The sequence below is a fragment of the Panthera tigris genome, chromosome C1 (assembly GCF_018350195.1).
Source record: "Panthera tigris isolate Pti1 chromosome C1, P.tigris_Pti1_mat1.1, whole genome shotgun sequence".
NCBI classification, from domain to species: domain Eukaryota; kingdom Metazoa; phylum Chordata; class Mammalia; order Carnivora; family Felidae; genus Panthera; species Panthera tigris.
Genome location: NC_056667.1, coordinates 84,902,023 through 84,928,686, shown reverse-complemented (window position 1 = coordinate 84,928,686; position 26,664 = coordinate 84,902,023). Strand labels below are relative to the sequence as shown.

Sequence of the window (26,664 nt, the reverse complement as noted above, 5' to 3'; positions counted from 1 at the left end):
TATTCCTACTAAGCAATAAACTCCCAAAGTGAAAAAAAAAACAACAAAAACGGATTTACGGGGGCACCTGGGTGGCTCAGTCAATTAAGAGTCAGACTTTGGCTCAGGTTGTGATTTCGCAGCTACTCAATGGATAATAAATGATAGCATATAAGCAAAATAAATCTAAAAAGCACAGAAGGCGGGGTCGGGGGGAACTGGCTGGCTCAGTGGGAAGAAGATGCAATTTTTGATATCTGGGTCATGAATTCAAGCCCCATGTTGGGTGTAGAGAGGACTAATGATATAAAGTTTAAATAAAATAACATAAAATAACATAAAATAACATAAAATAAAATAAAGAGAGCAGAAAGGCATTAAGACAAGAGCGGAGTGGCACCTGGGTGGTTCAGTCGGTTGGGTGTCTGACTATTGATTTCAGCTCAGGTCATGATTTGGCAGTTTGTGGGATCGAGCTCCCCTCAGGCTCTGCACTGCCATTGCAGCTTGGGATACTCTCTCCCTCTCTCTCTGCTCCTCCCCCACTCATCTCCCCCCCTCAAAATAAATAAATGAACAATTAAAAAAAGACAAGAACAGAAACCGAACTGGAAAGACAGTGTAAATGGCAACAACAACAACAAAAAAACTCTAAAGTGCTTAAGTAAAGAAAATGCACAGTCACAGCATTATTAAGATTATAAAAGAAAAAACAAAATAAAATCAACAAGAGGGGAAAAAACAGAGAAATATAATTTTATTTGGGAAAAATAAACAGAAATTCAAATCACTTCTAGGACTTAGCAAAAATTTCTTTGCACTTGTCCCACCTTCATTTTACCTGAGCTGAGACTCAACAACAGTGACATACCAAAGCCAAGATTAATCATAAACTCATCGTGTATAGTGGGTTGACCCTAAATCTCGCTCTACAAAATTCCCAATTTCTGTGTTCCAGCCTACCTCTTCAACACTGTTGCACACCCGGCCAGAAGCAGCAAGGATATGATTACCCTAAAGACCTCCAAATTTATCACAACCCCTCCAAAAACTATACTAAAAGTGTAGTTTTACTATAAAATAGAAAGATATTCCATATCTCATGTTATACAAATGAGATTTACCTACTTCATGAAAACATAAATAGTAAGCAATACTTTTATCACATCTTTAGAGCAAACTGAACCCAACGATCCAAGGCCACAAATATCATTGATTATCATCATCATGATTATGTACCTAGGAGTAATTTTTTTTTCATTATGTTGTTCTATACAGACTAATTCAGCACTTTCTGAATGTATTATAATACCACCCCCCGGATCCATACCTTAAACTATGTTTTAATCATCATCAGATAAAGTCCAAGACAGAACCACGTTTAAAAGACTTCCTCATATTGGGGCACCTGTGTGGCTCAGCTGGTTAAGCATCTGATTCTTGGTTTCGGCTCAGGTCACAATCTCATGGTTTGTGGGATTGAGCCCTGCGTCAAGCTCAATGCTGACAAAACAGAGCCTGCTTGGATTCTCTCTCTCCCTCCCTCTCTCTCTCTCAAAGTAAATAAACTTTAAAAAATAAAAATAACCCTCTAAAAAAATATAAAAAATTTAAAAAAAAAACCTTCCTCATTACTTTACAGGACAGCATGTCTAGCTGGTACACAAAACTGGTTTAATTTGAGTCACAATTTCAACTGCCTACAGTGACCAGGAAGTAATCTAAATGAGGAAACAGACTAGGTATAAGATAACAGCGAGTGATGAAAAGCACATTCTGTTGTGAAGGCGCTCAATTATATTTTAATTAGATTTTGAATCTGTTGAATGTTTTGAAAGCCAAACAAAAACATATCTGGGCTGAATTTGGACAAATTTACTAGGGTTCAATTTTGCAATCCTCATTGTTCAGCTTTCAAAACATTCACCAGATTCAAAATCAATATTTACCAAGTGCCCACTAGAAAGAAGAGACATATAATTAGAGTGACAAAATGCTTATTAAATGTTATTGTTGACACAGCAAATACTTGTGCAAAAAGTTGTCTCGTTATGCATGAGGTTTCAGTAACCTAATTAAAACCAGACACAAATTAGAGACCAAATCTACAGCCTTGACTTACTCTATTATATAAGAAAGAAAAACACACTTCAGGTAGAAAAAATACTCTATTTCCATACTTTAATACTGAAATCAGCTATCATACATATCCATCAACTCTTGTATTTCATTGTCTTTATCTCAGGAGATAGTCAAAGTGAGATTAATTAGATGAAGCATTCTCAGCAAATCTATAACACTCTGTACTTCATCTCCAAATTTAAGTCAGGTCCTTTAATAAGTTACTGCTTATCCACTGCTGTGTAATATTTATGAAATGAATTAGTGCAATATATCATTGAGGTATTATTTAAAAGGCAAATACCCTATAGATATGGATTTGTCATCCCAATTCCTTGGCACTCAATAATATAAGTGTCTTTAGAGGCATCGTCTTCATCTTCTGATTTCTTCACAGAGAATTTAGCCTGAAACCAGAGAAGCATTTAGTATATAAGTAATATAAAGAGAGATAGAAAGCCCTTAAGTCCAACATAAATAGGCAAGTAGTTAATATCAAACTCATTTTATTGAGGAAGCAAGAGGCATAAAGATCAAATGACTCATGAGAAATTCAATAACCTAAATATATTTTGCTCCAGAAGCATGACTCTTGTTTAAAAGTAATATATACTTGTGGAGTTCTGTCAGAATGTATAGCCTAGGCCCTGCTCCGTATCCACTGAATCAAAATCCCCAGGATATTTGCAGCTAGGTAAATACCATTTTCAAAATCCCAATTGTTAACTAGAACACCCCTTTACTACCTACTTCCTATATTTTTTCTAAAACATGGCATTGAAGCATTTATACTTCTCTGATCTTGTCAAGATCAAGTTTCTAAATCCCCTGAAATTTTTCTTGTCAATTTAATTCCCTAAATATGCTATTCAAAAAAATTTAGTTCAAAGAAGGAAGGTGGGGGGATGCCCTTCATCTTTATTGGCCTTAACATGGTATTTTTCACTTGTTAACTAATTGAAGTTTGGCTTTGAAATATTTGGTTTCTATCACTGCATTCTGGAAACATGATTTTTTTTTAAAGCTACTGCATTCATTCTGATAAAACAATTAAAATCAAAACAATTGAGTAGGTTGAATTTGTAGCAAATGGATTTCAAATGCGCCTAAGACTTTAGGATTCTATGAAACACAATTTGAAAACCATCATTCTGGGGCCTACTGCATAGTAATATTCACAAATTATTCCAGTTTCAGGATTATGTGACAGTATACTGTATATAGTAGACGCTGAAAATTACTGTTGAATGAATAAGCACTGAATTCTGAGCTACATAGCCAATTGTGTAATTATATATATGTATACATTTCAAATTGTAAGCATTATGTAAATATGAAACACAGGAACACTCAAGGAAATCATTTCTAGCCTATATATAAATATACTGAAACTACAAAAATTTAAAGTTACAAGGAGTCTTAATGGACTATGCACCAGTCTCTGATTTTACAGATGAATTATCTGCACTGAGGCACAGAAAGAAAAAGCAGCTTGCCCCAAGTCACTCAGTAAGATACCACAAAGCGGAACAAGAAACCAGAGCTATAAATTTCAATTCACAGCACTCTCCACTATGTATTCACTTCAAATAACATGTCAGTGTCCACTATATGCAAAGTACTATAAAAAGTGAGGACTATATGAATGCAACTTAATCCCTGCCATCAAGGACATCATAGTTTACAAAGAAAAAATGATAATACAGCATAAATGGAATAATAAAAAGTACAGTTAACTATCTCTTGACATGAAATATAATTTACCTTCAATTCCTATACCTTTTCCTACAACTGAATCAAAATCTATCTGTGCTTTCTAATAACAAGAAAAAAGTTGTATGTTACTAAAAATCATACAAATAAACGGTTAGAAGCAGGGCAACTCCCAACTTTGTGCTTGCTACCCTTCTATAATAGCTATTTTTTTTAATAATGTGCATTATTTTTATAATTTTTAAAACTACTTAAGGTCACCTTCATAAAATTCTGAGTTATAAATTATAGATCACTTTATGAAATTACATTATAAAGACTATAGCAAAACAGGAACATGCAATTATTGAAAAAGGCAAGAAATAAAGCTATATGCAGTAAATGCAAAAAAAAAAAAAAATGAAAAGAGAAACACTTTTAAGAGGAAAATACCTAAATGTCAACAGTGGTTGTTGGCAAAAGGGACTATAGGTAGGTTTTTTTCCCCTTATTTTCCAAATTTGCTATAAGGAAATTACATTAGTTTCAGATAAAACATACAAATTTAGTCATTTTTTTAAAATTAAGAATCCTGCAGAAAAGGTATTAATATGAGCTTATATACTAATAAACCCTGTTTCACTAAAAAATTATAAATCTACTCTTATAAAAGTTTAGGGGACTGGTGTTAAAATTTCAGCAAATATTCTATTCTACCGTAGAATCAAAAGAAAATGAAACATGTAAAATTTCATATAAATATTTAAGTTTCTGGCCAACCATGAATTCCTTATGATTTGATTTCATAGTTCTCATGGAAGTATTTTTACTCTATAAGGCAGCAATACACATGCGCTTTGCCGTGTGCTTTCCCAGGTCTGTTCACAGCCCAGCTCTGCCACTAACAAACTATGTGGGCTTGAGCAGTTAAGTTAATCCCTTTATCGCACTTTACTCACATGCAAAATGGGAATAAAAATAAACAGCAACCTAACATGGTTATGCAGAGCTGGGGCACCTAGGTGGCTCAGTGGGTTGAGCATTCAACTCTTGATTTAGGCTAGGGTTATGATCTCATGGTTAGTGTGTTCAAGCCCTTCATCGGGCTCTGTGCTGGTGGTGCGGAGCCTGCTTGGGATTCTGTCTCCCTCTCTCTCTGCCCCTCTCCCATTTGCACGTACACATGCTCTCGCTCTCTCTCTCCCTCAAAATAAATAAACTTTAAAAAATAAAACGGTTATGCAAAGTAAGATGATTCAGGGCAACTGCTGACTCAGCTCAGTGTCTGCCACACAAGAAGTACTAGGTGAGGAATAGCAAGTATCCTGTTTATTACAATCTGACCCAAAACTGGCTATGATAAAAATCAATTACTCTTTCTAAATCAAATACTCACCTTTGCTAGTTGTTCAGCAAAATGTATAGCCGTTTGTGTATGGAGTGTAACTGGTCCTGTTTTTATTCTGGAAACTCCACAGGCTAATGCCATGAAAATGATCAGCTATTAAAAAAAGAACAAAGAAGAAAATTTTCACATATTTACTAATATTTGGAGTTAAAATTCTACTGCTTACCATATGAAAATACTACTAGAAATCAAAATAGCTCTAAAGCATTTCTTTAGGTTTCCAGAAGTCCTAAGAAGATGACAGAAAACCTCTGTCACCCACAGTCTATGTTGTGGTACAGAAATGCTCAGTAGCAGTTGTCAATACAGACTTTCTAAAATTTGTGTTTAAGAATAAAACAGAGAGTTAAAAGTTAATATATCAGACCAACTGTCTCTACAAGGTGGAATATATAATATGACAAGCTTCTTCCATTGTCTAAAATTACAACTTTTTTTTAAGTTTATTTATTTGAGAGAGAGAGAGAGAGAGCGCGCGAGCATGCACGGGAGGGGGAGGGGAGGAGGCGAGGGAGAGAGAGAATCCCAAGGAGGCCCTGCTGCTGAAATCAAGAGTCGGACACTTAACCGACTGAGCCACCCAGCGGCCCCTAAAATTACATTTTAGTGGGTAAACAAATACACTAATACAGAATTCCTTAGAGTATAGAGTACACTTGGGCAAGAAAGGAGAGACCAGAAATAAGGGAAATAAGAAACTAGTTAAGGAGAGGTACCTAGGTGGTCCAGTCAGTTAAGCATCCATCTTCGGCTCAGGTCATGATTTCATGGTTCATGAGTTTGAGCCCTGCATTGGGCTCTCTGCTGTCAGCACAGTGTCTGCCTCAGATCCTCTCCCCCTTCTCTCTCTGCCCCTGTTCTCTCTCTCTCTCTCTCAAAAAAAAAAAAAAAAAAAAAAAAAGAAACATAAAAATAAAAACAAAAACTAGTTAAGGGGCACCTGGATGGCTCAGTTGGTGAAGCATGAGACTCTTGATCTCGGGTTGTAAGCTTGAGCTGCACACTGAGTGTAGTTACTTAAAAAATAAAATCTTAAAAAAAAAAACAAACCAACAACAAAGGAAAGAAACCAGTTAAGAAATCCTAAAGAATACATTTCTAAATGCAGATTGATGGTTTGAGATTAAGGAGAGAAAAGTATGGTAGAGAAAAAGAAAATCTATCAAGACAGGGGACCATAAAAAGATCTTACTTGGAAATATTCACCAGCATTTCTCCATATGAATAAATGCATTAAGTTTAAGAGGTCTATGACACATCCAAGTGGAGATGCTGACAGGCACAAGGGATAGAGTTAAGGAGCAAGGCCTGAACTAGGTGATATAAATTTGGGAGTTGTCTGTGCACAGGTGGGACATAAGCTATGAGACTGGACAAAACAACTGAGCCAGTGAATACAGATGAAGGAAAGAGGCATGAGCCTGAGCCTAGGGATTCTCTAAAACTTAGAAGTTGAGAAGATGAAAACAGCAGTAACAAACTACCAAAAGACTAGAATACGTGGTCAGGGAGATGAAAAGAAAACAGTTGCTTCAGAAACCAAGTGAGCAAAGAATTTAGAGAAGGAAAGAATGACCAACTGTACCAAATGCCATGGCCAGGTCAAGATGAAAACTGAAATATGAGGAATATAAATTCCAGAAAAATATTTAAAAACTGATTGAACTAGGACATGCCAATCAGTCTCTCAAAGTCAGTGATATTGCAACAAGGATTTCAGGAGTAGATTCCTTAGTGCCCCTTACTCATTTAGCCCATCCCCCCTCCCACAATCCCTCCAAGTAACCCTCTGTTTGTTCCCCATATTTAAGAGTCTCTTATGTTTTTGTCCCCTTCCCTGTTTTTATATTATTTTTGCTTCCCTTCCCTTATGTTCATCTGTTTTGTCTCTTAAAGTCCTCATATGAGTGAAGTCATATGATTTTTGTCTTTCTCTGACTAATTTCACTTAGCATAATACCCTCCAGTTCCATCCACGTAGTTGCAAATGGCAGGATTTCATTCTTTTTGGTTGCTGAGTAATACTCCACTGTATATGTGTGTGTGTGTGTGTGTGTGTGTATTACATCTTCTTTATCCATTCATCCATCGATGGACATTTGGGCTCCTTCCATACTTCAGCTATTGTTGACAGTGTTGCTATAAACATTGGGGTGCGTGTGTCCCTTCGAAACAGCACACCTGTATCCCGTGGATAAATGCCTAGTAGTGCAATTGCTGGGTCGTAGAGTAGTTCTATTTTTATTTTTTTGAGGAACCTCCATACTGTGCAGAGTGGCTGCACCAGCTTGCATTCCCAAGTGATAAAATTTATATTCAGTCTGGGGCACCTGGCTGGCTCAGCTGGAGAAGCATGAGACGCCTGATCTCAGGGTCAAGAGTTCAAGCCCCACATGAGGTGTAGTAATTACTTAAACAAATTTTCAAAACTCAATAAATAAATAAATAAAATAAAATGTATATTCAATCTAATTATCCAATACTCAAATCTAATAGATTCAAAGGTTTTATCCTAAAAGCATTGTTACCTGGTCTTGCAGATACTCATCCACAGCACCACCATGTCTAAGATTTGCTAACAGCATTTCAGCAGCTTCAATTCCAACCTTGTCTGCATTTACACCTACAAAAGACACAATGTAAAAACACACAACAAAGCATATCAATTACTAAGAATCAAAGAGTTGAATTAATATATCTCAGTTAGCACTGGTATAACTTTTTTTAGGCGCCTACTCTGAACTCACCCAACCAACTCACCCAGGATTTTTAAATATATTTAATCTTCTGAGAGCTTAGCACATGCAAATGGTTTATATTTTTAAATGAACCTAGTGGAGGAAAAACCAGGCTGTATTTGGCCCTATTTTAAAAGTATTAATTATGGGGGCACCTGGGTGGCTCTGTCAGTTGAGTCAGTTGAGTTCAGTCAGTTGAAATCGACTTCAGCTCATGGGTTCGAGCCCCACGTTAGGCTCTGTGCTGCCAGCTCAGAGCCTGGAGCCTGCTTTGGATTATGTGTCTCCCTCTTTCTCTGCCCCTCCCCTGTTCATATTCTGTCTCTCTCTTTCTCAAAAATAAATAAAAACATTAAAAACATTTTTTTCATTAAAAAAAAGCTATAATCCTACAACGCTATGCCTGTCAAAATTTGAAATTTGCAATTTATACATGTTATAATTAGTCTGTAAGCAATCCATTAGAATTAAAGGGTATTTTTTAGAAGTCAGAGAATTATGTTTCATGTAAGGAAAAGCTGATAAAAATTCTCATATCAACTATTGTAAAATTTTATTCCTTTAAGATTTAAATAGGCATTACCTTATTTTGAAAATAATACAGAATACTTATCCCCACACCCCACTCCCTGCTTCTCCACACATGCCCCAAATCTTCATACAATGCTGAATACAAAATAAGTGTGTCAGAAGCAGTGGAATGTCAAATGATGTTTTTAAAGTATTTACTTTAAACTAAAAGAAGCCCCGGCTACAAATAAAAATGTCTTTCAAGGACATGTGGTTAATTTTTGTTCCTATTTTATATTTGGAAATTCATTTGATTATATGTATACCTTGGTAAGATTTCCCAGAAAAGTGGAATTTTCAAAATTTTAACTGTTTCTCATTACAGCAGTCATTGTAATATAATAAATTAACTATCTTTACAACATCAATCAGTCAAGTACATGACTGAATGAAGTAGCTTGGAACATGTGGTGTGAATCTCAACTTCTTGGGTAAACTAGGTTGCTTCTTCCAAATGGAAATGGAAATGGAGATGTAATACCTAAGTTGTAAAACTTGTTAAAGAAATTAGAGATAATACTTACAAAGCATATAATACCATGACTGGTTCAAAATAAGCTATTAATAATAACAGTTAATACTGAGTACCTACTATGTGTGTCCCATACTAAGTAACAGGAACTGTTTCCTTTGCTAAGACAACATAAAAATACACTTCTATATTAGAGAACCAGAGGATAAGTAGGTACTAAATTCTACAGTATAAGCTAGGACTTGAGAGACTCTCCAGGCTAATTCTCTCACTCAATAGGTAAGTAAACTAAGATCAAAATAGTTTTAGTGGCTGAAATAGTGACAAACATGACTCATCAGTTACAGGTTACTGCTTCTACCACAGATGACGTCATGGACAACTAGCCAATGTTACTTCTGGTAATAACTCTTAGATGTTAGGATTCAGGGTCTGATAATTTTCTAGTTAATTTAAATACGAAATGAAAGGGGATAACGGAAGCTGACATTCTCTCTGATATCCTTAATATATATACTATCTAGACTAAGAGACAAGACCCCAAGCTGCTTTTACATTTGCTAATCCCATCTCATTTGACATCTGTGCCTGACAGGAAACAAGGGAGAGCACCAGCAGAAGCCAATCAGAGCAAGTATATTGCTCTATCATCTATTCCCTCCTACCATTATAATTCTAAAAATAAATACTGTGCATTCTGAAACTGTGTTGTCCAAAGACAACTTCAAAGTAAAAGTGGTCTCAAATGACAAAGTAAGAAAAGTGTTGTTGGAATATGAGCAATTTTTTCAGGGCTGGTCAGCAAAGTTAATTCTAAGTATTGCTAATAACAAAGTAATGATTGATTTACAATCTCAGTGCGATATACCTAAAACTATCATCTACCCTGGCAAACTAACTCTACCTCCTATGTCGCAAGTTGAAATGTTTCTAGGTACCCAAGGTAGAAATCTAGAAGGTCATTCTTCACATTGCCTTCCTCACTTCCCATATCCAACTGGCCACATCTATTCCCCCTCCTAATATTCTTGCATCAGTACTCACCTCTCTAGCCCCAATCACTGAATCCTCTTGTATAGGCCCTCATCATTTCTGACCTAAACAGCTGCAACAGTCTTGTCTTCCTGCCTCCAATATGGTTTTCCTGTAATCAACCACATAGCTCTCAGAATTACCTTTCCAAAGATCTGATATTACATTCCTCCTTAAAGTCTTTAATGCTTTCAGGGTGCCTGGGTAGCTCAGTCAGTTAAACACCCAATTCTTGCTTTTGGCTCAGGCCATGATCTCACGGTTTGTGGGTTCAAGCCCCATGTCAGGCTCTGTGCTGACAGTGCAAAGACTACTTGGGATTCTCTCTCTCTCTCTCTCTCTCTGCCCCTCCCTTGCTTGCCCCCTCTCTCTCTCTGAATATAAACTTAAAAAAAATTTTTTTTTAATCTTTATGTTTTCATGACGAAACCCAAATTCCTTGATATGACCTGTCAACAAAGTCCTTCAAAATCTGGCCTCTGTCAACCTCTCTAACTTCATCTCCAGTTCCCTGCTCCAGACCCTACACTCATCATACATAGTTGTAGTTGCACAAACACAGAACACTCGTTTTTGTCAGCACTGTCCTTTGTCCTTCCTCCTTAGCTCACTTTTTCATCTGGATAATTTCTACTTATCTACAGAACATACTAGAGGATTGTTGAATGCAAGAAGCCAGATTTGGGGTCAACCAGCCCCCACAGGAGTATTAGCTGTTCTTCCCCTGTGTTCCTATGATGCCCTGGGAATACCATGGTCTGTCTCCTCTACCAGACTAAGCCAGGAAACAGGACAGTGGCTCAGATATCTATGACCCTAGCATACAGTACTTGGCACATCTTGGTGCCCAATGAACTCATATTCCACCCAATGTCTGCCAAGCACTTATTACTTACATGGACTCCCAGTCTCTGCTTTATATTTGGCATTACCTTTGCTTCCTCAAGTCCCCATAGATCCTGTATGCAGTAGCTCACTATCCACACTGATTCTTCACTGTCCCTAACAAGTAATTAGTGTACTCTAAATACGTATTTTTGATCACTACTTCCCAAACTTCATTGTACTTCAGAAATATGCAGTGAGCTTGTTAAAATATATCCTTGGGCCCAACTTCCAGAGATTCTAATTTGATAGGTATGGAATAACTCCCAAAATGTGTTTTTCTAAAAAACTCTCAGATGATGCTGATATGTTACTTGTCCACCAACCATAGTTTAAATAGCACAGTTTTAAATAGAATTCATTTAAGCCAGGTCAACTGGAGATATTAATTTCATTTATTCTATTATGTTGTTAAGATTTTATACCCAACTAGTATCTACATCTACCAAATGAGCAGAATAAGATTATCTGAAATTTTTTGTATTCAGCAATAATAATGTGGTAAAACAGCACAGCGAGGGTAAGCATCTTTTAAAGATCTACAAAGTAGGAATAAAGCAATCAACTACCACACAAACATCAAGAAGTTCAACTAGAAGTTGCCTCCCCTCGATGGCAAAAGTAACTTCAAATATTAACAGTCAGATGTATACACATCTCTCTTCTTCCAAATATGCTCAATCTTAACTACATTTCCCTTTCACAAAAATACTGTTTTTTGAAATCACCAATGTAATAACTGATGCAGGGAAAAATCATCAATGGACACTAAAACCACTGGATGAAAGTTGTATAGGAATAAGATAATCAGATGGTATCAAAGTATTATCCCAGATGACTTACTACTTATAAAAAGAGAAAGAATTTACAGCAGACATACCTGGAGGATACTACTTAACCAAATGATCACAGTCACCTTTACCAATAAAGGACAAACTGACCTTATCACTAACCCTGTTGTGATACAATGGAATGTACATAGCCACCTATGCAATATTCCTACTAAAAATGTTTCATCTGAATATATCTAATCATGAGACAATCAGACAAGTCCAAATTGTGAGAAAATGGCCTGGACTTTTCAAAACGTCAATATCATGAAAGGGGGAAAAAAAGGTGATATTTTCTGTAGTAGAAAAGAAACTAAACAGAAATGATGACCAATTGCTGGGAGTGCTCCAAAAAAAAAAAAATCCCCCATTGCTCTAAAAAGTATTTTGGAGGCAAGTGACTAGGTTGAATATAAAAGACAAATTCTTTGGGCGTAAAAATGGTATCATGATTAGATAGGTATTGTTCTTTGGACATGCATGACGCAGTATTCAGGGGAGAGATATGGTATCTCCTACTTACACTGAAATAGTTCAGAAACATACACAACTTGTAGCTAACAGCTGACTACTGGTAAACAGTTGACTACTAAGAACAGTGTATGGATGCTAATTAGTCATTCAACTTTCTTATCAGTTTGAAATTTTTCAAAGTATAAAGTTAGGAGAAATACTAAAAATTTAACTGACTCTAAAATAGAACCAGTTAATCATATCCTTTTATACTTGTCATCTATCATGCTATAATGTTCTAATCCTGACAGGTAATTAAAAATTTTTACACTAGCACTGGGAACTGTGAACCCACTTCATTTATCTGTACCTCGTTTACCAAGCGATGATCCAGCAAACAAACAGCCAGTAGATGTCTCAGCAATAATGCTAAATAGGGAAAAAAAAAAATGGATTACTATCTATGCAATAAATATTCTAAAATTACACACAAATACAACCAGGGGAATAGTGGTTATTAAATATGTAGAATCAGATCTACTTAGTAAACTGCAAAAGTGAAATTCTTCACACAGAGAGCAGGATGATTAGCACTCTCCATCTTCATCAGGGCATTAGTACCCTTCAGCTCATCTGACAAAAGTCACACTAGATTCTAATCCGTTCACAGGTAAGGAATGGCTCTCCTTGAAGTTACATCATTCACACTAAATTATACCATTTCTACTGTACTATAAAGTGTTTTATTATTATCGAAAGTGAAAAGGTCTTCCTACGTGTTTGAATGTAAGTGACCAACTTAACGTAGACTGCTATATCCTTAGGATGTTATATATGAACCACAAAACTAGAACTTTTGATACACAGAAAATAAGGAGGAAGAACACTACCAAAAGTCATCACTCCCAAGAGAAGCAAGAGAAGAAGAAAGGGAGAACTACAAAAACAACCAGAAAACAATGAACAAAATGGCAATAATTACATACCTATCAATAATTACAGTAGCCAATAGCAACTCAAGTGTCCATCAATAGATGAATGGGCAAAGAAGATGTGATATACACAATGGAGTATTACTCAACCATAAAAAGGAATGAGATCTTGCCATTTGCAACAACATGGATGGACCTAGAGGGTATTATGCTAAGTGAAATAAGTCAGATGAAGAAAGACAAATACCACATGATTTCACTTACATGTGGAATCTACAAAACAAACAAAAAGCACAAAAGACCCATAAATACAGAGACCAAATGGATAGTTGCTAGAGGGGAAGGGAAAGGAGGATGGGCAAAATGGGTGAAGAGAAGCAAGAGATACAGGCTTCCAGTTGCAGAATGAATAAGTCACAGGGATAAAAGCCACAGCAAAGGGAATACGGTCAGTGGTATTGTAATGGCACTACAAGGTGACAGATGGAAGCTACCTTTGTTGTGAACAAAACATAACATATTGTCAAATCACTACATTGTATACCTGAAACTAATGTAACATTGTGTGTCAACTATACTTCAATAATAAAAAAAAACTGTATTTCTACAGAAATTTTTGGTTTCATTTTACAGTTTTTAGATAGTAGTATCAAATGCAGAATGTTTAAATCTGCATTTAAAACCTTTAGTAGAAACTCCAAAAAAGAGACTTTCTATCCATAAGAGATACTCTCATACTTCAAAAACTCAATTAAAGCAGTCTTAAATTTGGGGTACAGTCAGTGGAGCATGCGACTCTTGATCGCAGAGTTGTGAGTTCGAACTCCAAGTTCGGTGTAAAGATTACTTAATGAAATCTTTAGGGGCACCTGGGTGACTCAGTCAGTTAAGTGTCCAACTCTTGATTTCAGCTCAGGTCATGATCTCACAGTTTGTGAGATTGAGCCCTGCGTCAGGCTCTGCACTAACAGCACAGAGCCTGCTTGGGATTCTCTCTCCCTTTCTCTTTGTCCCTTCCCCACTTGCACGCGTGCATGCGTGCTTACTCTCTCCCTCAAAATAAATAAATTCATGAAAAAATAACTTTAAAAAAAAGCATTTTTATATTAAACCAACAACTTGTAATTAAATAATATAATGTTTTCTTTTAAAATTTTTTTAACGTTTATTTATTATTGAGAGACAGAGAGACACAGAGCATGAGCAGGGGAGGGGCCGAGAGATAGAGAGACACAGAATCTGAAGCAGGATCCAGGCTCTGAGCTATCAGCACAGAGCCTGACACGGGGCTCGAACCCACAAATCGTGAGATCATGACCCGAGCCGAAGTTGGGACACTTAACCAACTGAGCCACCCAGGCACCCCTATAATTTTTTCTAAATAGACCTTTGCCATATCTAATATTTACATGTACATGGATTTCACGTTTGAAGTACAGAAAAACAACTAGAAATATTTCTCTCAGGATCAGCTTCAAAGGCTAACTTCTGATTAGCTTAAACATTTAAGTTCTCTTAAATGTTAAGAGAAATGTTAAGAGCAAAAGGGCTCTTACAATGTAATAAAAGGCAAACCATCCTTAGGAAAAAAAATCCAGAATAAAATAATCATCTTAATTCATCACACTACTGGTTTGGGTAGGAATATCCTTAAAAATGTGCCTTTTTAAAACTGTAAAACTTAAACAAAAGAACTATAAATATTTAATTTAAACAGGATAATTACTTCAGAGCTCTCAATCAGTATCCAGGAAAAAGTAAATTGTCTTACATTATCCCATTTCCATTGCCAAAGGCTTGGTCTTTAGGTTCCTGAACAGGCTGGATGTTAACATACAGATCCCTAATCTCCTTTCTGATGCATCTTACAGCTGCCGCAGCCATATCTTTTGCCACCTATTTTGGCAAGACAGAAAAAGAGAAAATAATGATTATTTTGATAGTTGTTTTCAAGCCTTCAAAGACACATACAGTAATGAATATCTCTTACAGGGATTAAGAAAAAGCATGATCTTCAAGTGTAACACGTAAGTTCAGGGGAAAGTTTTAATTAAAAGATTTATTAAAAAATTAAGTGCTCTGAGGCACCTGGGTGGCTTAGTCGGTCAAGCATCTGACTTCAGCTCAGGTCATGATCTCGCGGTTCATGAGTTCAAGCCCCACATCGGGCTTGCTGCTATCAGCTGTCAGAAAAGAGCCCACTTCAGAACCTCTGTCCCCCACTCTCTCTCTGCCCCTCCACTGCTCACATGCTCGCTTGCGCTCTCTCTCTAAAAATAAATAAAACATTAAAAAAATTAAGTGCTTTTGGGGTGCCTGGCCTGTTCAGTTCATAGAGCATGTGACTCTTGATCTCAGGGTTCTAAGTTTTAGCCCCGTGCTGGGTGTAGAAATTACTTAAAAATAAAATCGTAAAAAAATATATTAGGTACTTTCAATAATTTCAAAATTTAGATGATATAATACTTACCAAGACCCACATACACTTCTAGACAACTTACTTTAAATGGCAAAACACCAGCAACAAAAGCTCTTCCATATATCTTAGTCACAGAGCCACGGTCCATTAAATTTATTGGGTTCAACTGTTTAACAGGTGACATTCGGACAATCACTTCACCACCCCCTTTTGGGTAGTAGCCCCTACAAAGAGTATGACAAATACTCACATAAACTTATTATATGACAAAAATACAGCTCAACATTTAAAATGAAATAACACATGAATTATATCCAAACATACAACTCGTGTTTGAAATTTCCAAGCAACATTTTAGATCTGTGCTGTCCAATATGGTAGCCACAAACTACATGTGACTATTTAAATTTAAATTAAATTTAAAACTCAGCTTCCCAGTTGCACTAGCCACATTTCAAGTGCTCAATAGTCTTATGTGGCTAGTGGCTACTTTACTGAACGGATAGGGAACATACCCATCAATGAAGAGAAATTCTTTTTGACAGTGCTGTTTTAGAATATAAACTCCTTGATGGCAGGAGTTTGTCTATTTTCTTCCTGCAATATTCCAGTGCCTAAAACAATGTCTGATACATAGGAGGTACTCAATAAAATACGATGAATATTAAGTCAACACAAACAAAATTTTAACTCAAATATTTAGTGTCACTTATTCTATAGAAGAGGATGGGAACGTACAGATGAGAGTAACTGCTCCTATTTGCAAGGAGCTCCCTCATCTGGTAGAGAGATGGCTCTACATACAACTTACTGGAACACAAGTCAGGCTGTAAAAAAGACTACAAGAGGGATGCAAATATGAATTCCAACTGAGACACACTCATGAACAATTCACACAAGAAATTACAGGTTAAATTTTGAAAAAATATAGGATTTCCAGTTTTTACGAGAGCAGGGAATGAAAAACATGAACAAAGACATGAAAGCCCAAGGCACAAAGTAAGTTTAAAGAATAGTAAGCAATCATGTTAGAATACATGGAGGACAGGGGCACCTGGGTGGCTTAGCTGGTTGAGTGTCCAACTCTTGATCTCAGCTCAGGTCATAATCCCAGGGTCATGGGATCAAGCGGTGAGTCAGGCTCATCCTGAGCGTTGGAGCCTACTTAAGATTTTTTCTCTCTTTCTTTCTGCCCCTACTCCCTCCCCCGACTCATGCTCACTCTCTCTCTCTCTTCCAAAAAAAGAAAAAAGAACACATGGAGAAGGTTGAATGAAGTTAGAAAGGTCAACTGCAACAGGACTGCAGCACACTTAAATGCCACACCAAGAAATCTGGCCTTGTTATTATGTGGCAGAAGGGAAGCCTTGAAGGGAAATAACCTGAAAGCCCAATGTGCTTCTTAGGGAAATAATTCTGATTGCACCGTGGGAAGAATCCCTTTTATGACCCTGCAGTGCCTAGTCCAGTTGTCTGCGCATAGAAAGTATTCAATCTGTGCTGAACATGAACAACACTAGGTATGAAGGTCCCTCAGTGTAGCAATTCCCTTGAAAATATTTCTCCGAAGAAACAAGCAAATACCATATATATCTGCTTTCAAGTCCCCATGCGCCTGCTGCTTACTGTTTTTAAGCCATAAAACATAATTATTTTCTACAGGAAGTAGTGGGTTCCAGAATAATTCTCTAAGGTCTAAGCTTCCCACTATTTTTAGCACAAATAGTGGGTCAAAGGGCTAACAAATAAGTAACTTACCTCATTTTAATATCACAATTAAATTGGAAACCAAATTTTTCCACAATTGGTTTGAAAACCTGGAAAATCAGTTTATTGTTACGTTAACCACAAATATTCACTGATTCAACACGTATTAAACAGTATTATTAAACAAAAGTGCTCTGCACTGAGCTGACAAGAAGGTATTACAGATAAACACTGATATAAAAATGTGTAGGGTAGTTCTATTTCTCAAATAAAATAACTGACATGTAAATTAAAATTAAAAGTTTAACATTTAATTAATCAAAGTTGTGCAAGTCTATCTAATGAAAAAAATACCAGAACTCACGATCCTTGATCCCAGTGGTTATTTTACTCCACAGGACAGTATTTCCTAACTAACCCTTTGCAATATAATACATAAGAAATTAGGGGATATTGATAAACAGCATTCCATTCTGCTTTCTCAATTTTTTTATACTTTGAAATTTCACTGCATATTCAAGGTTTTATCCTCATTTTTTCCATTTAACATTATAAACAAAAGCCTTTTCCTGACATCATAAAATTCTTCCTAAACAGTATTTGAATAACTGTATGGAATTCTAGCATAATTTACTGAGCCATTCCCCAAGTGTTCACTTGCATAATTATATATATTATATAATGATGATTATAGTATATAATGCTCTGCTCAAATACCTTTAACATTTATCTTTGGCTGCATTCTGTAACATTTAATTAGGGTCATTTCCTTGAAGTGGAATTATTAGGTGAAGAGAGATTAACTTTCATTATACACCCTATCAAATTGAATTCTAAAAGATTATACCATCTATTAAAATGGCAAAAAAATTAAATTAAATATCAAGTTCTGTGAAGACGCAGAATAGTTGAAACTCTTACACAGTGCTGGTGAAAATGCAGAACAATGCAGCCACTTTGGAAGCCAAAACAATTTGGCAGTCTGTCATAAAATTAGATCTATACTTACTATTACCAGCAACACCTCTCCTTGGTGATTACCCAAAAGAAATTAAAACTTATATTCACCGAAAAAACCTGTATGTAAAAGTTTATACAGACTTTATTCATATTGCCAGAAACTGGAAACACCCCAAATGTCCTTCAACAGATGAATGGATGAAGAAACTGGGACATCCATATAATAGAATACTACTTCTCTTTTATTGCTAAAACAAGTGACATTGATGAATCTCAAACAAATTATGGTAAGTGGGGGAAAAAAACAGGCTCAAAGGGCTACATACAGTATTACTCCTACATACGGTGCTCTTAAAAAAAGACAAAACCAAGACAGAAGATAGATGAGTAGTTGCCAAGAACTGGGGCATAGGGACTGATTACAAAGGGGTCTGAGGTAATTTCTTACAGTAATTCTGTATCTTGATTGTGGTGGCTGGTTCACAACCATATGTCAAAAATCACAGAACTTTACACTAAAAAGATGTATTTTACTATAAATAATTACACCTCGATAAACCTGGAGGAAAAGAAAGATGATACCACTTCTCTCTCCTACTAAGTATGCCAACACTGAGTGTCATCATTTTGAAAATTTATAGTCAAAATATGGTATTTAATTTTTTATAGTTTATCTAATTAACATGGATCTACCTCTTAACAAATTTTTAAATGCAGTATATCCTATTGTTGACTATAGGTACATGTTGTACAGCTCTCTAGAGCTTATTCATCTTGCTTAACTGAAATTTTATGCCTGTTGATTAGTAACTCCCCATTGCCCTCTTCCCTCTACCCTATTCTACTCTTTGATTTTATGAATTTGATTACTTTAGATACCTTATACAAGTGGAATCATGCCAGTATTTGTCTTCATGTGACTGGTTATTTCACTTAGCATAATGTCCTCAAGGTTCATTCATGCTGTCACATATTCTAGAATGTCTTTTTTAAGGATGAATAATATTCCACTGTAGGTATAAGCCACATTTTATCTATTCATCCATCAACAGACATTTAGGTTGTTTTCTCATCTTAGCTATTATGAATAGTGCAGCAATGAACACGGAAATGCTAATATCTCTTCAAGATCCTGAAGATAATCCCACTCAAAGGTGGGATATCTGGATTATATGGTAGTTTTGTTTTTAATTTTTTGAGGAACCTCCACACTGTCTTCCATAATGTCTGCACCATTTTGCATTCCCATTAATAGCGTGCGAGGGTTCCAATTTCTCTGCATCCTCCTCAATTCTTGTCAAATGTATGTTTAATTTTTGTTTTGAAGTTTTTCTTCCAAAACATAATTCCTGTATTTATAAAATGACTGATGTATATAATAAGTAATGTAATTCACGCAACAATTACACTTGAGGTTTTAAAAGAATTCACTATGAGCACTGTTCCAAGATACAACACAAAATCTAAAGTAAACACGGTCCCTTACCTTCTCCCACAACAGAACTACACACCATAAAGAAATAAACAGGCATACACAGAAACCACTCAGGATATATTTCAATAGAGAATGGAAATTCAGAAGAATACATGAGATCATCTTTAGTTCATCAATAACAACACAAGCCCTTACCATGGCTGTGTAATCAATCTGTGGTGCCATTTCAGCATTAGTTCCACCTTTTAAACGGAGTTCTGATGGAGAAGCAGCAAAGAGAACACAGGGCATTGAGACCTGCATCAAGAGGCACACACTCCTAAGGAGAACGCAAAACAGGCTTCAATGAATTTTCTTTTCAAAGTCTTAAGATCATGGTATTACTACACAGCACCATTTGCTGAAGCACAGACAACTGGGAAGGCAGATATACACCCAAGTCTAAAGTTAAAAAATACCCCATTAAAAAAAGAGGGGTGCGGTGCACCTGGCTGGCTCAGTCAGTACAGCATGCAACAACTCTTGATCTTGGGGTTATGAGTTTGAGCCCCACGCTGGGTGTAGAACTTACTTTAAAAAAAAAAAAAAACCACCACCCCAGGAACTGAATGATAAAATCCCAAATCTTTTTTTTTTTTTTTAACGTTTATTTATTTTTGGGACAGAGAGAGACAGAGCATGAACGGGGGAGGGGCAGAGAGAGAGGGAGACACTGAATCGGAAACAGGCTCCAGGCTCTGAGCCATCAGCCCAGAGCCCGACGCGGGGCTCGAACTCACGGACCGTGAGATCGTGACCTGAGCTGAAGTCGGACGCTTAACCGACTGAGCCACCCAGGCGCCCCTAAAATCCCAAATCTTAAAGAAAGACAGTATTTTAGGAACTGGCCTTGAATGATCCGCAAATCTGGGTTTGAATCAAACATTACTTGTATGATCTTTCTTTAATTTACAAAGTAAAAAAATATTTTTTTTAAATGACACCATTTTTATAACATTTTTAAGATTTTTTTTTAATGTTTTTATTTATTTATTTTTTTGAAGGAGAGAGAGAGACAGAGCATGAGCGGGGGAGGAGCAGAGAGAGAAGGAGACACAGAATTCGAAGCAGGCTCCACGCTCTAAGCTGTCAGCACAGAGCCTGATGCAGGGCTCGACTCACAAACTGTGAGATCATGACCTGAGCCAAAGTCAGACGCTCAACCGACTGAGCCACCCAGGTGCCCCAATTTTTATAACATTTTCATAAAAGGATTCTTGAAAGTACAATTTATGAAAATGCATTTAATGCAAAGTCTAAAAAACACACCAGAGGAAATAGGGTCAATTAAACTGTAATAACATTCATACAGTGACAGTCACACACACAAAGTCAAGGTCTAGAAATACTTAAATAATTTTATTTGAATCTCTACCATGCACAAGGCATTGTTCCAAATATCAAGTTAAGATACAGATCCTACCATCATGGAGTTTATGATATGATAGGATAACATTTCACAAAGACTGACAGCTGAATATTTTACATGGAAATAAGTTTAAAGGAAATAATCTTTGCTGTAACTCACCTCTGTTTGCTCATTCTAATAAAATAATGTGAGAAGTCATGAGACATAATTATAGAATATATTTTATAAAATGAAATACTTGGTCAGATTTTCTAAATGGGCTGTCACATTCATATATAGCATAGATAGACATAGATGAAGCATAGATTAGACATAGGCTCTAATACAAAAAGACTTAACTTTCTTATAGTAACTGCATATGTACTGAAATAAACAGTTTCTATAAGTGACAATGCATTTCACTAATTTAGTAAAGATTTACTGACTGCATAATGTGGTAGATATCATAAGAGAAAATGTATACAATATAATCCCTGTTCTTAAGGAGTTAAGCCTAGGAGCAAGTGAAAAAACTAGAAAATGTTTAGTTTACAATAAACTGTAAGGTTAAAACTACTAAACTTCTCAGTGTTTATTCCCTCTGAGGAACCCAACATTTAAATGTTCTCCCTACTCCCCTGATAAAATCAGATTCTAAGAATAGTACAGAAAATCTTAATTTTAGGAATAGGAAATTGCAAAAACAAAGGTAGACACTAGAGAAAACACATGGTACTATAATCACAGTTAAGGATAAAAATGTTAGAAAGTGAAGAAGTAAGATTAAGTTTTCTTGCCAGGAAAAAGCTGGTTTTAGTCTCCTAAACTGAGCTGGATTCACAACTTTAAACTCATCTCTCTTACAGTCTATTAGATTAGAAGTCAAAAGGCCTACATTCTAATTCTAGTTGTGTCTCTGACTCCATCACCTTGGGTAAATCACTTAATACCATTCTCTCATTCACTAAGTGGAGGAAGGATTGGAAATACATGGTTTCTATTTTCCCTCTTGCAGCTTCAAAATTTTACAATTCTATTTTAGTTCATTTTTAGATAGTTGGTTAACTATAATCCCCTTTCCCTTTTTTGTACAAGATAATACCCAAAATAATATGCTGACTATAAAGAAAGATACCTCAAAATTCCTTAATCCCCTTAGAAAGTTCTCATTTGGCAAACCTTGCCTTGGGCCTGGCAGCAGGTCCCTTTTCACAGAGGTCTATTCACAGCATTACTCAAGTATCAATTATCACTAAATATTTTCATAAACTAAAATCATCAAAATCTATTAAAACAGTTTCTGAAACAAACTGGTATCAGGTTTCCATTACTAGTTCCTATTTTATCAAATTTCCTAGTGAATGGATAGGATTTTGGTAAAAAGATATGGTTTACAACAGCAATCAGCCAAATAACTCAGAAAACATAAAAGTGCTCTCTATGTTTTGTCGATAAAAGGAAGAATTCCTGGAAAAGGATAAAGGTTCAATTTAATTGTTAAATATCTATTTTTGCAAAGGGGGAAAAAAACCCAAGATCAAACCTACAAATTTCTAAACAAGGTAGCATAAGTTATCTATTAAAAGACAACAAGGGGTGCCTGGGTGGCTCAGTTGGTTAAGCGTCCAACTTCAGCTCAGGTCATGATCTCACGGTTCATGGGTTGGAGCCCTGCATTGGGCTCTGTGCTGACAGCTCAGAGCCTGGAGCCAGTTTCAGATTCTGTGTCTCCTCTCTCTATACCCCTCCCCCACTCGCACTCTGTCTCCCTCTGCCTCAAAAATAAATAAACATTAAAAAAAAAAGACAACAAAAATACTTAGACTAAAAGTAGAATATGACTCATAATTAGCTGTAAGCCAAGAACTAAATATGTTACATATAATGCAAAAACTACTATTACTACAATGCATAAAAACTTAGTCATTTTCAGATATTCAGTTTCTAAATAATAAAAAGAAACAAATATGCTATACTATGCACATAAGAAAATTCTAGGTATAATAACAGCTATCCAAAACTACATAAAGTGTAACCCTGGAAGGTTACTGTTTTCTCCATTTAAAATGTGGGGAAAACGGACGCCTGGGGGGCTCAGTTGGTTAAGCGTCCAACTTCGGCTCAGGTCATGATCTCGCGGTTAGTGAGTTCAAGCCTCACATCAGGCTCTGTGCTGGAGAGCTCAGAGCCTGGAGCTTGCTTCGGATTCTGTGTCTCCCTCTCTCTCTGCCCCTCCCCTGCTTGTGCTCTCTCTGTCTCAAAAATAAACATTAAAAAAATATTTTTTAAACGTGGGTAAACGAAAGCTCAAAGGTTAAGCAACTTGTCTAGTAAGTGGTAGTACCTGCATGTGAATCCAGGTCTAGCTCCAAAGCCCATATTTAAATGGAATATAAGTGACACATACCCTGCTGTCTTGGTATCTGCTGTGTGGACTCCACCTTTAATCTTCTCCGGTGTAAACATTATTTCTGTTGAGCCGATTTCTGCCCCCTCCAGTTGCCCATCACACAAATCTCGAATCATTTCCAGTCCAGATAAATGTTGAGGCCTTCAGGTCATAATACTGCATCAAAACGTGTGCATTCAGACTGCCTATATCCCCACATTTTATGACCCATTTATAAAACTGCAATGGCAAGAAAAGAGCAAGGTCTAACCACAACAAGTGCCATTATCTTCAGTGTCAGAGCTTCTTTTGGGTTTTTATGTACCTAGCTAGACTGCCTGCTAGTAGGCATCTTTTAGGGGTCCTTCCAGACCACTTATTTTAGCTAAAACACATATGCTGATACATTGTTGCGAATGAGAAGTGTGCAAAGAGGAAAACTGATAAAACTAAAGCCAATCTCACTTGCATGTCATTCAATAATCTATAGTACCTGTTTCAGGCTGAATTATGTTCTTCCAAAATTCTTCTGTTGAAGCCCTAACCCCTACTGCCTCAGAATGTGAGTGTAGTTGGAGTCAGGGCCTTTAAAGAGATGATTATGTTAAAGAGAGACAATTTGGGGGCTCCTGGCTGGTTCAGATAGTACAGTATGTGACTCTTGATCTCAGGGTTGTAAATTTGAGCCCCATGATGGGTATAGGGATTACTTAAAAATAAAATCTTAAAAAAATTAAAAAGAGGCAGTTAGGGTAAGCCCTAATCTATTCTCTGTGGTATGTTTATAAAAAGAGGAGATTACCACATATAAAGACAGCAGAGGTACACATGCCCATAGGATGCCCACGTGAAGAGGCAGCAAGAGAGAGGCCATCTCCAAGCCAAGGAGAGAAACCTGAAAAGAATCTTCCCAGAAACCAGGAAACCACCCCTGCCACCACCTTGATCTTGGACCTGCAGGCTCCAGAACCATGAGAAAAATAAATTTCTGTTGTTTAGGCCACCCAGTCTGGTATTTTGTCATGGCAGCTCTAGCAAACTAATAAATTCACTGCTGCAAACGACTGCTATGACTAAGGGAATGAATGTGCACATATATCAATAATTGCCTTTTAATAATTTCAAAATGAAATGTGGATAAAATAACACTCTAAGAGATTGCTGATCTATTACAATGCCCAAAGGAATCAGTTTGGCGTCAACCTGGGTCCCCTTCTAACAGGAGCACATACCTCAAATTTAGCTAGTGGCACGCCTAGCTTCCCAGAGGGAAGAAACAAGGTCAAATGTTAAGGTGTTTCCCTGTCCACAACTAATAATTCTGACTGTATTCATAGCTTCTTAGAGGTCTTAAGGAAAGCTAGAATAACATCTCAGGGCCCTTTCCTGAGCTATGATTCTAAAATGTGCAGCAGTAGAGAATACACAGGTTAAAAAGCGGGATTTTCTCTGGCCACGCAGGCTGTTCTGCCCTGATCCATCTTGCCGGCTGCTGCAAGTTCTCCCGGTACTCGGAATGCCCGATGACGCGGGAAAACATTTTAAAAGATAACGCATCAGGAAGCGAGAGAACTCTAGCCATATGGAGAAAACGGCCTATTTTCTCAACTTGCCCCTTGAGGCTTTCCAGATTGCACAGCCCTGGTTATGGCTAACCGTCCAGGCCAGAGCATGCTCCCCCCGGGACCCTGAGGCCCGGCTACACATTCCTCAACCTTAGGACGAGGATCTTCCAAGCATCACCACCCGGGCTCCCGATTCCCCAGCCCCAAAGTCCGACCAAACCCCGGACCCCAAGGACTGCAGCCCGCCCCCCAGCCCCTCCGCCCCTTCAGCCCCTCCGCCCCTCCAGCCACACCGCCAGTCCCCTAGCCCTGAGCCCGCCCACCCGCATCTCCCAGTCCCGCGGCTCCGCCCCCCAGCGCCCCCGATTTACCTGAGGCCTGGCGTACTGCGGCCGGCTCGGATCTTCTGCACCCGCAAGGGGAGGCCCAAAAGACAGCTCAGGGCTGTAGACACCCTCAGGATCTGGCCGCCCTGCCAAGGGTGCGGGTGGGAGAGGAGAGCGAGAACATCAGACAAGAACGCTCTCCTTCCCAGCCTGGGTTGCAGCGCCACCGGCCTTGCCTCGGGCCCCGTACTCACCCCTTCCATGATCCCGCCATCCACCTCCACCCGCTGCCCGGCCATTGGGAGCGTCCTGGGGCCCGGCCCGCAGCGACAAAGCCTCCGCCCGAGTGGGAGGAAGAAGAGACGCTCGCTCCGGCACCGCAGCTCCGAAACCCCCCGTCCCCGCCGGGGGCCGCGGGGGTCTAGCGGAAGCGCGAAAGCAGCGCCCGCTCTCGGAAAACCGGAGGCAGCGGAAACGAACCCCGGCACTCAGTGTCCAGAACCCGGGATCTCCCTGCCCAGCCGCAGTGCGCGTGCGCGCCACGCCGTGCTTAAAAGAGGCGGTGCCAAGCCCATTCAGTCAAATCCCACGCTCTCCCGAGAAGGGCTGGTGGCCCCGGAGGCACCCTGGGGCGTGGTAGGAAATGTGCGGGTTGAGGACTGGAGCCCCGAATACAGCAAAACATGGAGATTGAAGAAAGCCTACGTTTCAACTCAAACTGGATTCTCCAGTTGTCTCTCAGCCTTTGCAAACATCTGTGCTTATGTCTGTTTTCTCAAGGATGCTGCTGTATCCAGAGCTGGAGACATTTAGAGCTGAAGATGTAAGAAAGGTCTGCATTGCAGGGTCCTTCTCTCTGGTCGGGTTTGCCTCTCTGCAGCCTGTTCTTCGATACCCAGGAGCCTGTGATTACTCACAAGGGGGCGGGTGTGGGTATGTGGGTGTAGCAGTAGTAGTAGTACTAGTAATAATAGTATTCGTTTTCTCTTGTGAAACACGATTAATTCGGGGATAGGTGGAAAAGGGAAGAATCAGAATCAGTAATATAATGACCTAAAAAGCCAGTTATGGTTACTCTTGGCCAAGAGTAAGGGCAAGTTCATGACTCCCGAGAACAGTGCAACTAACACCATTCACCTTAGGCCATGGCAGAAACAATAGTCAGCTTCTTGATCCTGCCTGTGGCTCAATTACAGCAATAACAGAGTATCATATACTATGCAAGCCTCTAGGTAAGCAAAGAGTAAGGCACTTTCAACCATGAACTTATTGGAGGTGTATTTGAGACACTGAGAAGTAATAATTACAATGTCATCCTCAATAATAATATAAATAATATTTAACATATATCAATCTTACAGCTA

The 26,664-nt window shown here is 37.9% G+C and overlaps 1 protein-coding gene across 3 annotated transcripts; it reads right to left on the bottom strand.

The window, feature by feature from the left end:
* Positions 1 to 2,134: 2,134 nt before the first annotated feature.
* RTCA (RNA 3'-terminal phosphate cyclase) lies at positions 2,135 to 25,808 on the bottom strand. Of its 3 annotated transcripts, XM_007093632.2 has the most exons (11): positions 25,555 to 25,808; positions 25,346 to 25,446; positions 23,428 to 23,571; positions 19,829 to 19,952; positions 17,290 to 17,348; positions 15,614 to 15,755; positions 14,884 to 15,008; positions 12,551 to 12,609; positions 7,729 to 7,823; positions 5,189 to 5,293; positions 2,135 to 2,507 (listed from the first exon to the last, which is right to left on the bottom strand). In XM_007093632.2, the coding sequence occupies exons 1-11, from the start codon at positions 25,597 to 25,599 to the stop codon at positions 2,406 to 2,408; spliced, it is 1,101 nt and encodes a 366-aa protein (XP_007093694.1). In that variant the 5' UTR covers positions 25,600 to 25,808; the 3' UTR covers positions 2,135 to 2,405. The 3 variants fall into 3 exon arrangements, with proteins under 3 accessions (XP_007093694.1, XP_042853933.1, XP_015398149.1); XM_042997999.1 differs by lacking the exon at positions 25,555 to 25,808 and having other exon boundaries at positions 23,428 to 23,649; positions 25,346 to 25,434; XM_015542663.2 differs by lacking the exon at positions 25,555 to 25,808 and having other exon boundaries at positions 23,428 to 23,586; positions 25,346 to 25,426.
* Between the last annotated feature and the right edge of the window lie 856 nt (positions 25,809 to 26,664).